The sequence below is a fragment of the Danio rerio genome, chromosome 17 (assembly GCF_049306965.1).
Source record: "Danio rerio strain Tuebingen ecotype United States chromosome 17, GRCz12tu, whole genome shotgun sequence".
Taxonomy (NCBI): domain Eukaryota; kingdom Metazoa; phylum Chordata; class Actinopteri; order Cypriniformes; family Danionidae; genus Danio; species Danio rerio.
Window position 1 is genome coordinate 38,429,346 of NC_133192.1, and position 18,155 is coordinate 38,447,500.

General features: G+C 36.1%; 1 protein-coding gene across 1 annotated transcript; it reads left to right on the forward strand.

Annotated features, from left to right (window-relative positions):
• Positions 1–11,448: 11,448 nt before the first annotated feature.
• On the forward strand, positions 11,449–12,773 carry htr1b (5-hydroxytryptamine (serotonin) receptor 1B). The gene is given in 1 exon segment (NM_001128709.1): positions 11,449–12,773. A coding segment is annotated over 1 exon segment (1,143 nt). The 5' UTR covers positions 11,449–11,544; the 3' UTR covers positions 12,688–12,773.
• The last annotated feature ends 5,382 nt before the right edge of the window (positions 12,774–18,155 follow it).

An 18,155-nucleotide genomic window follows, 5' to 3' on the forward strand; every position in this document is an offset into this window, starting at 1 on the left:
TATATAATAAATGCTATAATAATAATAATAATAATAATGATTTATAATGCAATATATTATATAATTTATAGTATTAATATAATAATAATAATAATAATAATAATAATAATAATGGATTATAATACAATATAATATATAATTTATATTATTAACACAATAAATAATAATAATAATAATAATAATAATAATAATAGCAGCGCTTCATAATGCAATAAAATATTTAAATTATATTATTAATATCAGCAATAATAATAATAATAATAATAATAATAATAATAATAATAACTGTCTCATAAATACATGTGTATTTCAATAGTTTTCTACTGCAATACATATGAGCATAGTTTTCAATAGGCCATGGCTTGGGCCATACTGTTCACTATGATGATCAATAGTCACATTTCATGTTCGGTGACTCCATATGGGCACGGGAAGATGCAATCATGTTAACCAGAGCTGGGGAATGACTAGTGGAACTGTTTATTGTGACTACAGCAAGGAAACGTCTTAAACGTCAAACAAAGTCTTTGAAAAAAAAAAGAGGATTCTTTTGAGTTATATATCGAGGTTTCGTTTAAAAGGGAGCAGCTTTGAGATGTGACGTGTGCTTTAGGATTTTGTATAAAACACGCACCATCTTCAAAAATCTCGCCTCAGTGTTCAACGTTTAAAGACTGTTAAAAATGAAACGATCTTCCAATGAAGAGGTGCATAAAGGGAGACTGTGAAGGCAAGTCCTTTGAAACAGGAACTTTTTTTTTTGAGAGGAGAGTCATGAAGCTTTCAAAGTACAGCTGGGACTTTCTATAAGAGCGAGTTCACATGATGTAACATGGGAAAAAAAACTGTGGAAAATTGTGTATAATTTATATAATCTGCATATGATATGGGATATATTTATTTATATCTAAAATATGCATTGACACAGTGCAAAAACATGGTATAGGTAAACACAGAGTTGTACTCTTAGTACATTGGTTACAGCTGGAAGGGCATCTGCTGTACCAAAAGAAATACTGTGGCGACCCCTGAAAAAAATACAAGGAATAAGCCTAAGGAAGGTGAGTTAGAATATGCATTTACAAACACATACTGTATATACCTAAAATAGAAAACACTTTTTTGATGGTCAATTTTTGGACTTCACTAGTTCACACTTTCAGATGTTTGAAGAATAAAGTGTATTTGGCATGATGTACAGGGACTGCTCTGAAAAGACACCCCGCTTTTTCTGTGAAAAGCACAGAAGTTGGGGTTCGAGTCAAGTGTCTAGCCAAGCCCCAGAACGCTCCCCCTAGGTAGATAGTGTTTAAGAAGTGCGGTGTCGGGGTGGTGGAGCGATGCTAAATTCGTGAGAATGCAGATAGGATGAGTTTGGTATTTAATCAAAAATGTCACATTTATTCAAAACTGTCAGTCAGTTAATAAAATCAATCAAGCAATTGATCAATAGACTAGTTGACAGAGTTGTAAAAGTACTACAGAAAGTCTAGGGGACAATCAAAATAAAATTGTACCATAATATTTAGATTTTATTTTTACTAATATTTTTTTTTTTGTTTATTTATTGGTGAAATTTCAGTTTCAGCGCCTATTGACTTGTATAGTATAGATAAAAATAGAGTCAGTGTACTATAGAAGTCAATGGGAACCAAAACAGCTGAATTATCAGCATTTTTCAAAAATCTACATATAAAATCATAGACATTGACTAATTTCACCATGAATCAGAAACATTATCCAAGTTTCCATCTAGCGTTTCTGTTGTTTTATTATTGACAAAGGGCTGTAACATTTGCCTTCTACAACCTTTTACCATCTAGCTAATCTTTTACCAATAAACTGGTGTGTATGACGATGTCAAGGCTGACGAGGGAATTGTCACTTAAGGTTTGGTATATTGCAACAAAAGTTTGACCTGAAGCCCTTTCCATGCAAAATTTTAATTTATTACATTTTCTATTGAAATTCTTGATTCTGATAGGCAGAAATGTGCAGCAAAATCATATAATGCAGTTACAGTCAGTTTTGATTACACAGTAGTTCAAAACGATTGAAATTACTGTATCTCCTCCAAACATTAATATTAACCATTGTAACAGTGACAGTTGCAGAGTCCTCATTCATCTGTGTGATCTCACAGACACTAACATGTTATTCACCAGGGAGCCGATGGCAATTAACAAGCTCACAAATATGCTCAAAAATATTTGCAAAGAGGTAGCTAACACATGTTACTATGGACTATTAGATAAATCATTTACACAAGCTGATCTCTCCCTCTCTGTCTGTGATTGATTCAGAGTGGGGACTAGGATGTCATAACTGATAAAAATGTGGTCATATATTGTGCTGCAAAGAGCAAAACTAGTTTTAACTTGCCTTTTACTTGGCAAATGACCAAAAATAAGGAGAATAATTAAAGGCTTGTCATGCATTAATGGTTTTCAACCCTTTCAATCATATGATCACACCAGTGTGATCAGCATAGGCTAGTCCCGCAAAATTACTCCCACCTATTTGACCAAAAATAAATTAAATTTAACAACTTTTACAATGTAGATTGTGTCAAAGTAGCTTAGCATAGAAGTTCTAGTAAATAAACACATCTAAAGCAGTTTAATGATTCAATTTAACAAATAATTGTACAAACTGTTTAAAATATGATGGCATAAAGAAGTATGGCCTGATTCAGCTAGAAAAAACAAACCTTATGTGACAAAGCTCACCATTAGTGTACCATAAGTACCCCCCCCCCCCCATCTTCCTCCTTATGAGGAGGCTACCTTGATTGCATTAATTACAATGGGTGGACATCTATTGTTCTCCAGGTCCATGTTGATGACAGATGCACAATACAAGACACTTGCATTGGCACTCCTGGAAGTGCCCACAATGAGGGGGTGGCTACAGTTTCACATCTGTACTGGTGAGCCAAAATGCTTTACCAGTGTGCTACTGAAAATGCCTTGTGGCTCAAATGTGTGTATCAAAGCCTATTATTTTTGACAAAGAGCCTTTATCTGTTGCAAATTTTACTTCATAAATGTAAAGTAGCAAAATGGAATTTATCCACTAAAATTCAACTGAAAATTATTTTTTAACATTTATCTGTGAATATTTTGATATGCTAAACCATTTTTTTTGAAAAACTAATAATAGTAATCATCCATTGAAAACCTGTCTATTGTCTCTAAATGTCTGTTGAATGTGACATCAAATTGGAACAGGCCCCACCCAAAACCGCTGACAGAATCTGCCTTACTAGCTTAGCTCCTCCCCTGAGTGAGAAAAAAAATGAAGCTACTAAAGTGATGTTCTTTTTATCTTTTTTTTTAAAAAATTGTTATTCAGGTTAACAGCGCAGACACCTGTGATGTCGACTGATGTCATTTAAATGAAGCAGATGCTTTTGGCAGTTTCCAATATGTAAATGCAACACCCTCATCTGAAAAGGGAAAGCAGCAGCACATTTGCATTTGAAGACACACACACAACGACAACAACAACAACAGCCAAATGTGGGGCATCTTGAGCAAACTTCAGGCACAAGGGGACATCAGAGACCTATTTTGCATTTTTACCTATATTATAGTCTTACATTCTGTAGATTGCAACGTAGTGACCCCCAAATTCCCTTTAAAGATTATTAAATTATTAATTTAATTTTGTATTGAATTGTTAATTTATTAAAACAAGTAAAATCTGCCATTTAACATTTTAAGGGTGGCACGGTCGCTCAGTGGTCAGCACTGTCGTCTCACAGCAAGGTCACTGGTTCAAGTCCTGGCATTTCTGTGTGGAGTTTGCATGTTTCCCCATGTTTACGTGGGTTCCCTCCAGGTGCTCCGATTTCCCCCACAGTCCAAAGATATGCGGTATAGGTGAAGTGGATGACTTAAATTCCCATAGCATAAAAGTGTGTGTGTACGTGTTTTTGTGACATATCAGGACACAAATCTGTATAATGACATAGGTATGACACAGGTATTACAAAAAGGAGGTGAAATATGAGGATATTGGTGACGTCCTCATTTCTCAAAATGCTTATAAATCCTACAGAATGAGTTTACCAGAGGGTAAAGCTGCACACAGTCTCCTGTGATGGTTGGGTTTAGGGGTGGGGTGGGGTGAGGGCAATATAATATATGGTTTGGACAGTATAAAATGAATGGTAACCTATGTAATGTCCCCACTTTTCACAAAAACAAATGTACGTGGGTGTGTGTGTGTGTGTGTGTGTGTGTGTGTGTGTGTGTTTTCCAGTACTGAGTTGTGGCTAAAAAGGCATCTGTTGCATAAAACTTATGCTGGAATAGTTGGTGGTTCATTCTGCTGTGGTGACCCCTCATAGACAAGGGACTAAGCCTAAGGAAAGTAAACAAATGAATAGCACTGCATTTTTAAATGTGTTTTTTTTTTTTTTTGGTGTTGGGAAAGTTGCTAAAAGTTTGGAATCATATATGTAGTTGGTTTGGTTAGCAAATATATATTTAGATCGCCCTCCTCGTTTCGTTGGTCTAATTGCAGATGTTATATAACCAGACAACCTTTGCTAGAGTTTTATAGTATACTTAACTTACGCCCACCTATAGGAGCACACATTCCAATATGAAGTGTTCAAATCACTGGAGCTGTGACAAATGTGACTTTCCTCCGGATAATTGGCTACATTAGGTTTTGTACTAGGGAAACCAAAATGAATTTTTTGATGAACCACCACTGTGCTCAACAGGGCATTGTGGAAAGCAATGAAAAGAACATAAGGAGCTAGGAATGTATATAAAAGAAAGTCATAATTGTCTCTCCAGAAAATCTTTTCATGTGGGAATAAACTGTGGGCCACGTGATTAAATCACAAAATGAGGGGGAATTAGCACAACACAAAGGCGTCAGTGGGGATGGAGAAGAAAATGCATTGACAAAAGAGTTCAATACTATATATCACTCCGGTACACTCCTGCTTACTCAGTTGTTACATAATAAAGGTCACGCAATTGTTAAGGTTCGTTTCTACTGTAAAGGTCACTAATGACGGCAGACTGTCTCATTGTCTCAATTTTACGTTCTGCTCCTGACAAGTGACTACTGAATCATTTACAGTACATTTTTGTCTAACTCGGCTGATTTTATTTTCAGTCAATATCAGAGCAGTCTAACAAATGTACCACAGTCAAAAAAAAAAAATGATTAGCAATTTGCATCACGCTTATTATTTCATCTGTTGAGCTAATTTAATCAAGAGGTTAGTAGGTGGACAGATCAACTTAAAAATCAATGAAGTGGTCAAGGAAATTAAAAACTTCCACTCAAGTGGACAGAAAGAAGGGAAATCCTGAATTAATTACTCACCCCCATGTTGTACTAAACTTGTATGCTGTTCGTTAGGGAACACTGAATAATCTGATTCTGAAAATGACACATAACAAAACAGTGTAAAGCTCTAAACACACACTTATACGATTGTAAATGCTACCGAAAGTGCTTTGCATGTACACAATACTAAAGGTATATAATTACACAATTATAATGTATATCCTTATAATGAATTTCTTTTTTTATGGACCAAAATTATTACAATAAGTAACTTTTTTATAAAAAGACGGATATCACAAAATGTTTGCATTAGTAATTTACAGTGTTGGAAGAGTTGGATTCTTGTGCAAATCATTCACCCAATGATAAAAAAAAATCGTAGTTCCAGGTTGCAGTTAGATTCTAAAAGATTTTTTCAAACATGTCTAGTTTATCTCATTAGGTTTGAAGCTCCTCATATGGCCACTTCTCATGGTAGAGTGTGCACTTAACATGTACACAATCTGCTTGTTAAGTGTGACGTCACGCGAAGTGGCTTCCGGACCCAAGCGCCATATCGAACTGTGTGGGGAGACTCAACAAATGGTAATAATAAACGTTTACAGTGTGGTGTAATACTTTCAAAAATCACAATAAGAACATACACTCACCTGCCACTTTATTAGGTACACCTTACTAGTACCGGGTAGCACCCCTTTTACCTTCAGAACTGCCTTAATCCTTCATGGCACAGATTCAACAAGGTACTGGAAATATTCCTCAGAGATTTTGGTCCATATCGACATGACAGCATCATGCAGTTGCTGCAGATTTGACAGCTGCACATCCATGATGAGAATCTCCCGTTCCACCACATCACAAAGGTACTCTATTGGATTGAGATCTGGTGACTGTGGAGGCCATTTGAGTACAGTGAACTCATAGTCATGTTCAAGAAACCAGTCTGAGATGATTCACGCTTTGACATGGAATGCTATCCTGCTGAAAGAAGCCATCAGAAGATAGGTACTATGTGGTCATAAAGGGATGGACATGGTCAGCAACAATACTCAGGTGGGCTGTGGCGTTGACACAATGGTCAATTGGAACTAATGGGCCCAAAGTGTGCAAATAAATATAAATCATACAAAAAAAAATCCCCCACACCATTCCACCAACGCCAGCCTGAATCGCTAATACAAGGCAGGATCGATCAATGCTTTCATGTTGTTGATGTCAAATTCTGACCCTACCATCCGAATGTCGCAGCAGAAATAGAGTCTTTTTAGACCAGGCAGCATTTTTCCAATCTTCTATTGTCCAATTTTGGTGAGCCTGTGCGAACTGTACCCTTAGTTTCCTGTTCTTAGCTGACAGGAGTGGCACCCAATGTGGTCTTCTGCTGCTGTAGCCCATCCGCCTCAAGGTTTGACATTTTGTGTGCTCAGAGATCTTCTGTATACCTCGGTTGTAATGAGTGGTTATTAGAGTGCTCACAAAACTGTCGCTCACTAGACATTTTTTCTTTTTTTGATTATTCTCTGTAAAACCTACAAATGGTTGTGCGTGAATATCCTAGTTGATCAGCAGTTTCTGAAAAAGTCAGACCAGCCTCTCTGGCACCAACAACCATGCCACATTCAAAGTCACTTAAACTACCTTTCTTCCCCATTCTGATGCTCGGTTTGAACTGCAGCAGATTGTCTCGACCATGTCTACATGCTTAAATGCATTGAGTTGCTGCCATGTGATTGGCTGACTAGAAATTTGCATTAACAAACAGTTGGACCATTGTACCTAATAAAGTGGTCAGTATTATTATCAGATGGCCAAAATGTGGTTAACTTTTTTCATTAATTTGTGAAAATACTGGTGTCTGAGATGCAGAGTCCAGAGACTGTTGTGTTCACTATGATTTTATATAAAAATTCACTTTAATGTGGGATATGACTAAAAAGTGGTCATAAACAAATGATTTCTCAATTCAAATGTGTAGCCGCTTGGACTCGGAAACAATATTTCATGTCACCGATACATCATGACTCAAGCGGATGGCGAGAGCAAGAATAGCCCATAAATTGAAAATGAAAAGTCATTACATGTGGTCAAATATGGTGAACTATACTCAGAATTTGTGCTCTGCATTTATTCCATCCACAGAGCAACGAACACACCCTACACACACACACACACACACACACACACACACACACACACCTGAAGCAGTGGCTAACCTTTGCTGTGACACCTGGGGACCAGTTGGCGCTTCAGTGTCTTGCTCAGAAGACACACCCCAGTCACGTTATTGGGGGTAGTGAGAGAAAAAGGGACGTATTAACTCACAACGCCCACAATCTCTGCAGGTGCCAGGACTCGAACCTGCAACATTTTGATTAAAATTCCAACTGTCTAAACATTTGACCTTTTTTTTTTCTTTTTTGGAAGTGGACCTTGTTCATTCATAGTTTATTTAACACTCACAGACACCCTTGCAAGTTTTATTTTTTCTAATGTGATCATTAATTAGAATGCATCACTCTATATATTTCCATAATGACATATTTGGTTTATAACATGAAACAATGCAGCCTCCTGCGCTGCAGTTGAAAAAAAAAAAAAAAAAAAAAAAGAGCTGCTGGATATACAACATGTCAATTCATCAACTTCCCGCAAGGTGTATGAGATTAAGTGGCAAATTAATTGGGGGAAGAATAGAGTGAGTGTTATAAAGTTTACCTAAATTGTTAATCTGTAGTGAATAATACATCAATTTTATTTCATTTTCCATTGAAATCAGTGTATATTTTACAAATCACAAATATTTTATTTTGCTACATGTGTTTATTCAAATGTCTGCAACACAAAACAATTGCTATTCCATAGAAAATACTGATGAGTTTTGTTGTTTCACAAGCAATGTGCATGTCTTTCTCTTAATCTGTTGACTCATTATAGCTCCGCCCACAGCACGCCTCCAGGCACTCAGGTTTATCTAGAGAGAATCTCAAAACTGCATCTCTCTCATATAATTATAAAAAGTAAAGGCTTGTAAGAGAAAAGATGGATGCAGCACATCTCTACTTCTCTCAGTAAGTACTCAAGATTCATATGAAATAATAATATTATAAAATAAGAATAACATGGTCAAAACGAGCCTGATACTCCACTTTAAAACTGTCAGTCCCCAAACTTGAACCCAAACAAAATTAGGGAATGTTTTTGACCTCTAGGGAAGCTAATGATCTCATAGTTTCATATTTAAATAATCAGAATTTTCTAGCAACAGTACATGTGATTGCATCATAAGTCCTCTATATGATTCAGAAATTCCAACATTGAATTTTTTTAATATTACCTTTCTTTCAGTATGTAATGTAGATGTTTAAGAATATTAAAGGTATCTTAAGTTTATCTTAAGTTTAAAAATAAAAATTGCACAACACATAAACACCAGCAATTTTACATATCTACGTAGACTCAAATGTGCAAAGAGTAATGTCACCCTACAGACTTCATTGGCTTCATTAGCAAACATCATTTACAGTACCTCGAAATTCAGATCCAATTTTTAAATTCAGATACAGCAATGAGCATTTTGTTTCTGATGCACACTTTAAGTAGTAAACCAGTTATGAGAGACTGAACCATCTGACCAATCAGAGAAAGCTCTTGAAAAGTAGGGTTTAGAAATTGTGACTCAATCTTTAAACCAGGATTGCCCAAATATTATTTATAAAGGGCCAAAAACCAAACTTGATTGAAGCTAGTGAGCTGAAGGCAAATTTTCTAATTTATTTAATAAAATCTCAAAATAACCAGAAAACATTGCTTTATATTAACTAATACAGCATTTTTTTACATTTTATAATGAACATTTTACATGCAGTAAACACAAAAACAATCTCATTATAGCAGAATGGACTTACACTTGTTTTTGCCTTGATTTGCTCACCAATGTCTTCTGTGTAGTCCTCTATCCGTTGACAAACATTACTTAATTTTTTTTTTTTTAAATCTGACTTATTTATTTACAGTAAAACATTTAACTGAAACATGCTTTTTATGATAACTTAGCAATAAAACAAACAAACAAAAAAAGGGTATGTCTAATAATAAATGACAATCTCTTTGAAGGCATTCGCCCCATTATTCTCATTCTTTTCCCAGAGGGGATGGTGGGCCAAATCAAAGATTACAATGGGTTGACTTTGGCCGGTGGGCCCTACTTTGAGCATCTCTGCTTTAAACTGATCATGAGACTCTTTGGTAAATGGAAAACTGTAAAGTATAAATAGTGCTCAGCCTATATAAGTACAACCCTAATAAATCTCTCATTTAAATTAATATTTTCTTTAAGAGGCTTTACAATACTATATTTGTGCGTATTACTTTAGTCAGTACTAAACCCAAATCTGGAGATAATCGAACAAAATAACTTGATAATGGTCCAAAATTAAAACACCCAAATTTATATGCTATAGGGAAAAATATTAAATAAAAAATATAAAATTAGCAAAATTCAAGTGAAACAAAAAAAATTCTAAAATTAGTTTAGAATTTATTTTTGCAATTTTTGCCTGAATTTAACAGTATTATCATTCTATTTCTAAATATGTTTGATGAATAGAATACAATTTCATTAAATATATCTGTTTAATAAATTTGCTTTGTGGGTGACACGGTGGCGCAGTGGGTAGTGCTGTAGCCTCACATCAAGAAGGTCGCTAGTTCGAGCCTTGGCTGGGTCAGTTGGCATTTCTGTGTAAAGTTTGCATGTTCTTCCCGCGTTCGCATTGGTTTCCCCCACAAGTCCAAAGACATCTGGTACAGGTGAACTGGGTAAACTAAAATTGTCTGTAGTGTCTGTGTGTGAAAGAGTGTATGTGTGTTTCCCAGTGATGGGTTGCAGCTGGAAGGACATCCGCTGCCTAAAACATGTGCTGGATAAGTTGGCCGTTCATTCCGCTATGGCGACCTCAGATTAATAAAGGGACTAAGCCAAAAAGAAAATGAATGAAAATCTGCTTTATTCAAATGCACCAAAGTATGACCGATATTCTCTGAGAAATGGATAAAAATATTAATTCTCAAATTAGGGTGTTTAATTGATTTATATAGATTTCAATCTATATAAACTTATTTTAGAAATAAGTAGGAGTCAAAAGAAAGAAAGAAAGAAAGAAAGAAAGAAAGAAAGAAAGAAAGAAAGAAAGAAAGAAAGAAAGAAAGAAAGAAAGAAAGAAAGAAAGAAAGAAAGAAAGAAAGAAAAACATGGTAATGCTATAATGATACTTTAAATTTATTACATTTATGCTAATTTCAGAAACAAAATGTTACTATAATTTCATAGAAAATATCTCACAAAGCATGGATTTGCAAAGCTGTATCATTTCTTTCCAACCTAAAATCAATAAAGTAAAAAATCCTAAACAATACAAGTTCATATGAACAAAAGATCCAAGCATGGCATTGAATTAGCTATGGCAGATTATGGTTTAATTCAATATTAAAAATATTAATTTATTCATAAGTCAAACTACTGTGGTTTCTATATTTTTAAAAATGAGCTCCTAAATAACAGCTCATACAACATTTTAATTTGTCATGTCATTTAAAACCTGATGATCACAACACAAGTTACTTTGAGAGTGTCAAACATTATTGAACTATTGATATCATGTAATTTCTGGAACACAGGGAAATTTTTTTATTTTAATTTTTTATTTAATTTTTTTTTATTGGATGAATGAAAAGGGTGAAAAGAATGTAAGGAGGCACTAAGACCCAGAGGACAGCATCCTCTCTCAAACCAGAAGATCATGGTTATCAAAGCTGCAACTTTTGCATCAGAGCCCTATAAAAAGCAAGGACCCTGCGACCGCCTATCAGTGAAACCTATGAAAAATTGCGGCTGCTTGCAGGCAAAGTATCTACCTTTTAAAGATGAGCCGTTTGTGGACCTGAAGCAGGAGGATCACACTGAGGAGGGTCGCAGGGATGTTCTCACACAACTTCAGGGATGTTTTATTTTGTGCAGTTTGTCAGCTGTTTTATTCGAAGCTGAGTATTATTTTGCTTGAAGATCCAAGTTTGAGTGTTAGAATGAAACAGAAAGATTTCTATGCCAGTCACAGAACAGAAGCGTCCCCAAGCGTCTGTCCGCAGCTGATGCTGGAGCTGAAGGAAATCATGAAGAGAAGAAAATACTGCTTTATCTTCAAAATATGAAAACGCATGTTTGCTTCTGGGATGGAGCGCAGCGGTTATTTCAAGCCGACACCTGCCCATTTCGAGGTCTTGAACAGCTCGACCGGCACCAATGTGACTTTGACACCTAAAACGGACGAAAAGCAAGAAAGTTTCGCTTTCCAAGTCACCTTGTCGTCAGTTCTGGGTCTCATCACTCTCGCAACAATATTAAGCAATGCGTTTGTCATTGCCACCATTTCCCAGTCCAGAAAGCTCCAGACACCGGCGAACTTTCTGATCGCGTCGCTGGCCGTCACGGACCTTCTGGTGTCGGTGCTCGTGATGCCCATTTGCGTGCTGTACACGGTCACTCGCGAGTGGACCCTCGGCCAGGTCATCTGCGACATCTGGCTGTCCTCAGACATAACCTGTTGCACCGCGTCCATACTTCACCTCTGCGTAATCGCCTTGGATCGATACTGGGCAATAACGGACGCGGTCGAGTACGCCAAGAAACGCACCCAGGCGCGCGCCGCGGGGATGGTGGCGACCGCCTGGATCATCGCCATCTCCATCTCCCTGCCGCCTTTCTTCTGGCGACAGGTAAAGGCAGGGGAGCTGACCACCTGCTCGGTCAACACGGATCACATCTTTTACACCATCTACTCCACTTTTGGGGCTTTCTACATCCCTACGCTGCTGCTCATCGCCCTGTACGGGAGGATTTACGTGGAGGCGAGGAAGCGCATTTTGAAGCAGTCGCCCAAAAAACCGGGCAAAAGACTCACCTCTGCACATCTGAGCACTAATTCGCCCGCTTCGGTGGCTTCGACTTCGCCTTTGCATTGCGGAAGGCAGGACCTTTGCTCGGACAGCGGGTCTCTGGGCAGTGACAATCAAATTAGAGTAACTGTGTCCGATTCACTTCTGGAGAAAAAGAGAATATCGGCTGCGCGCGAGAGGAAAGCCACCAAAACCCTGGGCATTATATTAGGAGCTTATATTGTGTGCTGGCTGCCGTTTTTCATTTACACACTGTTGATTCCCCTCTGTTCGTCTTGCTTTTCCCCAGAACTCTTTGACTTTTTCACTTGGCTTGGCTACGTCAACTCACTCATCAATCCTATAATATACACCATGTCTAATGATGACTTTAAAAAGGCTTTTCATAAAGTCATAAGTTTTAGATGTTGCAGACGATAGGAAAAATAAGTAGACCCATAAGGGATAATGATCAGTCAGTCATTATCATTATCGCAAGTGATATCACGGCACTGTTGAATGCTTGATTCTCATTGGCTGACAGACGTCCATCTAAGGTGTTGATTGTTGCTCTGTACCTGCAGAGCTGAAGCAGTTCCAGCTCATTAAAGTCCTGTATCACTTTGCCACATTAATTTATGGACAGAGCAAAAAAAGGAAACAAATAATATGAATGACAGGCGACTGGATAAAATTATTTACATTACATTTTTTCTATTCTAATTAATCTAATAGCTGCATTGCTTGTAATTATGCTTCTGCCTATTAACACTGAGAGCCGCAGCAGACGCAGGTTATCACGCACAACCAGAAACACACACCCGCGCGCGCGCTCCCGCCCTCTCTTGTTCTCTGTCACAGACACACACACCCTTGGTCACACCAATAACTGCTTAGAAAAACCCGGAGTCTGTTACTAGTTAAAAAAGTGACACTTTCGAATAGCTAACGATGGCTTGGTTTGTTTCTAATCAGTAAAAAAATCCAGGGATAAAAACCTTAATATATATATATATATATATATATATATATATATATATATATATATATATATATATATATATATATATATATATATATATATATATATATATATGTGTGTGTGTGTGTGTGTGTGTGTGTATGAAGAGTTCAGATGCAAAAAAAAATTCAATAAAAAAAAATGATGACATTTTCTCCTAAAATTTGCATTTTCTCAGCCTCCCATGTTTATGTTAACACGCAAGAGTTGGAGAAAAAAGCTCATTTTAGAATAAAATATCAAGCGGCATGTAGAGGTTCCTGCATCTAAACTCTCTCCCTCTCCTTGTATATATATATATATATATATATATATATATATATATATATATATATATATATATATATATATATATATATATATATATAATAAAATCTGAAACATTGTAGTAAAGTGAATAAATCTAGATTTATGAGGCATTTACATACAGGGTAAATTATTAAGTGTAAAACAACATTGTGACTGCACATTACACATTGCAAACGATTTTATCAAGTAAATGGTCCCCTTTCGAACATGAATCTGGGTTTTGCAATGCAAATTGAACCAAACTAACAACAATTCAAACACGGATTTTGAAGTAAAACTGTGGTTACACATAAAAATGAATTCATCAACCAAAAAATATATATATATGGTTACACTTTTACTATTAAAAAAAGCAATTTATTTAAGTAAGTGTGTGCAGCCTTTTTTCCCTAAAGAGGTTACATTAGCATAGAATTGATGTCCTACAAATCATACTTTATCTTAATCCTAAGCCTAGATAATCTGACTGCAAACATAATTTCTTACAAAGCTACGTAAATAATTGACCAGGCAAAAATTTAAATAAATAAAGGCATAATTAAGTTAATAGTAGAATAGCAGAGCTAGAAAAACAATGGTCAATCTGACTGAGCAATCAGAATCAAGTATTCCAGAGATCCGTGTCTTTACGTGAGCCTGGTTGAACAAAGTCGCAGGCAACTCCTTCAAAACAGAACAAGTACAATAACTTTGGAGTCTGTTATAGTGCTTTGACAGCTTGTGGTCAACCAGTTGCTAATGAATAATGCAAAAAAAAAGTGTAAAAAAGCTTCATTGTCTTTATTCTTAATCAAATGTACAATTAAATTTCTCTCATGTGATCACTGCCTATAGCTGCTGACTGATCCTAAACTTAATAAATAAGTTGGGTAATCCATTTTCTCGTGCTCCCATCCAGTACACGTCTTTCTTCCTGTCTTCTGGTTGATTAAGCAGTATGAGTTACTTACAAAAGTGCATGCTTACCTCACGCTTAAATAATGAATGCAGGCCTATTAATGAGAGATCCATGTACTTAAATCTATTATTAATATCACTCTCATTGCCCATGTTCCTGAAATACGAATGTTGGCGAGAAATCATCGTTTCCACTCACTGAGCATTACGAAATGAGACCAAGCGGTGGGAATATATACACTGAGGTCAAGTGCTCACTGTACAAACAACCGAGTTCAAGAGCAACAGAGTTAAACTGACCAACCCAAGTGAATTGAGACCTACTTCTAACCATATTGATTCACCTTCTGCTCATAAGTCATATTATCTGTCACTTGGCATGCAGTGTGAGAGATCACAGAGTAACTGAGAATGACACGTCTACCGCAGGAGGTGAGTAATACGTCAAAGACGCATCAGAAAAGGGCTGAGGGAGAGATATCGAACCATCAAGCCCATATGAAGGTGACAGGGAAGGATCACTGCAAAGCTGTAGCGTTGTGTGAAAAGGCACGTTTGATATTTCCCAGAATTCAGTTTTTCCCACCCCTACAATCAGCCCATGTTTCCTTCAACCCTGCTTTTTCTATGTGTAGTCCTGGGGGATATTGATTTGGTTATCATGCTGTAAAAACCTCCAACAGCAGCCACTAAAATTGGGGACATTTTTAAGCAGGGGGCCAATGAACTAGAAACTGACATGGATATCAACATGCTGATGTTTTCGCTGGGATTTGGACTTCCAGATTGAAGACCCTTTTAATGTCTGCGAATCTGATGCGAGGCCTAATTTTATACCATTACAGCTTGAATGCTTAATGCCATGCAAACACCTGCAATAAGTGTAAGCTGTCTCCTCAGAAGCGTTTAACAGTGAATCACAAATGAGCTCTCAGTAAGCCATGGAAGCCAAGCAAGCAATGTGATGACGTTAAAAAAAAAAAAAGTTAGTTGTTTTTGGAGTATGCTGATTAATCTGTCTTTTATCATGAGTAGTATTAGTATAAAACGACCTGGGCAGGCTTGAAGGAGCCATTAATTATTTGTTTATTGGATTAATTAATTTAATCTCTTGTCTTTGCCTTTTATCTTTTCTTCTGAGCCCATCAAACGTAGAAGATTTAATACTATGCAAAATAAACCTTGCATTATTTGTCATTGTTAATGAATGTTTTTCTTCTCTTCTTGTTAATTTTTTTAATATTTAAATATACATAATTAAGATTGAAATATTTAATTATAGCACATGACTCACAAATAAAGTTAATCTAATTTTTTTTTTTTGCTCTCCTTATCCTTAATGTCCTCTAGGGATAGAACATTAATCACAAGCAAACACTGAAGCGCTCATTTGCAAGCATATGATGACCACTTGTATTTGATAACATATGACCTTGATATAATCAACATACAAATCATTCTGCCATATATTACACACGTGGCCTGCATACAGTCTGTCATGTGTATGATGAAACTAACCCATGTTAATTGCTGAAAACAGTCATTAATCATTAATGTGTTCAGAGTTGTTGGACATTGACCTTCATGTTCACGTTTACTCTTAAACTGTATGTCGGGTATTACACCAACATTTCTTTTACAATCAAAACTTGTCAAGATGCTCTGATGATGCTTTACCTTAAAGCAGGGGTGTCCAAACTCGGTCCTGGAAGGCCGGTGTTCTGCAGATTTAAGCTCCAACTTGCCTCAACACACCTGCAAAAATGTTTCTAGAAAGCCTAGCTTGATTAGCTAGCCCAGGTGTGCCTGATTGGGGTTGGAACTAAACTTTGCAGGACACCGGCCCTCCAGGACTGAGTTTAGACATGCCTGCCTTAAAGGAACACTCCAATTTCTTTGAACATAGAATTATAAATAAAGTTAAGTAGTTTATTTTTACCATTTTAGATTAATTGAATCAGATTAGACCATTAGCATCTCACTCAAAAATGACCAAAGATTTCTGATAATTTTCCTATTTAAAACTTAACTTGTGTAGTTTATTTTATACCAGAATAGTAATCAAGGAACTTTGCTGCCGTATCATGGCTGCAGCAGGCGGAATGTTCTTGTGCAGCACTTGAAAATGCAGCACCAAGCCCTACACTTCCAACATCAATCAGTTTAATATTATATCATATCACCCTCATGTCTTTCTAATCCTCTAAGACTTTTGTTTATCTTTAGAACACAAATGAAGATATTTTAGATAATAATAATAATAATAATAATAATAATAATAATAATAATAATAATAATTATTATTATTATTATTATTATTATTATTTTATGCACAATTACTACCAGTGACATACTGTTATACTGCAGATCACCCAATGTCTTAAAGGGTTGGTTTACCCAAATAAGTAGTTAAGAATACTCACCCTTGGTAATGAGTAAATATTAATGAGAATGAGCAAGTAATGAGTAAGGGTGTCTTTGATCATATGAGTTAGCCAATATGCAAAAAAAAAAAAAAAAAAAAAAAAAAAAAGCTACATAATTACAACTAAAAGGGCACCTATGATGAAAATGATCTTTTGTAAGCTGTTTGGACTGAACTGTGTAGGTATAGTGTGTCCACTCCACAGTCATATTGGGGTGATATAAAGACAATACTTTTTTTATTTTATTTCCCAACGTTAAAAATAGGATCCAAATTCCTCCCTTTTTGAGGCCCACTGCAACCTCATGTAGTGCAGTTTCTCCGCTCACCTAATTGATTGACAGCCATATCTCTGTAGTAACTCGTATAATTATATCAACAAGACAGGATGTGCACAAAGCAAATGGGGTAAAAAGACCTGTTGAGCTCTCTGTGATCATCAATCGTCATCAAATATGATCAAGAGTGAATGTTACAAGTTTAAAACATTTTTAAAACAGTGCATGTTTGTAATGAATTACAGCGATTTTACCGTCTTTACTGTGTGTGTGTTTGCTGGGTGCAATGTTATGTGCATGAACTTTGTAAGGACATTGTGTGTGACTCATCCTTGCAGAAAGGCTTGAATTAACTCCAAATCAAATATTAATTGGAAAAGTTCTAACTGTAGCATTTCTCACAAACGTTATGTGAGATCTGCTTTCTTCATGTCTGTCACTGTGCTGTTCATCTGACGCAGCTGAGGTGGAGATTGAGGCACACTGATAGGCCTGTGGGAACGGTGAGTGAGGAGAACTAGCATTAAAAGCACAGACCACAAAAACAGCTACAGTACATTGTGTTCAGAGCAGAAAAAACACAGTATTCTGAAAGGGATAATACATAATCTGATGGGCGTTTTGAGCTGAAACTTTATAGACATATTTTAGAGACACAAAAGACTTTTCCTAAAGCTTAAAAAGAGGTTAAACAGGTGCCTTTTAAGTATAAATTAAACATGTTTTAACAATTTGAACATTTATTTAAACAACATCAGCATTTTAAAGTCCTGAAAAGACCAAGGTTTGAAAATTACAAGTTTACAAAGTACAAGTTTTTATTTAAACACTGCTGTTGTCATTTCTATAAAAATGTAAATTTTTGACAATGGTGACATCATACATGTCTATCATGTTCTTGAGCGGTCTATATGCATGTGTAAGCACTTGACCAAAATGAAAAACTAAAAAAACTGACATTACATACTTTTATACACAC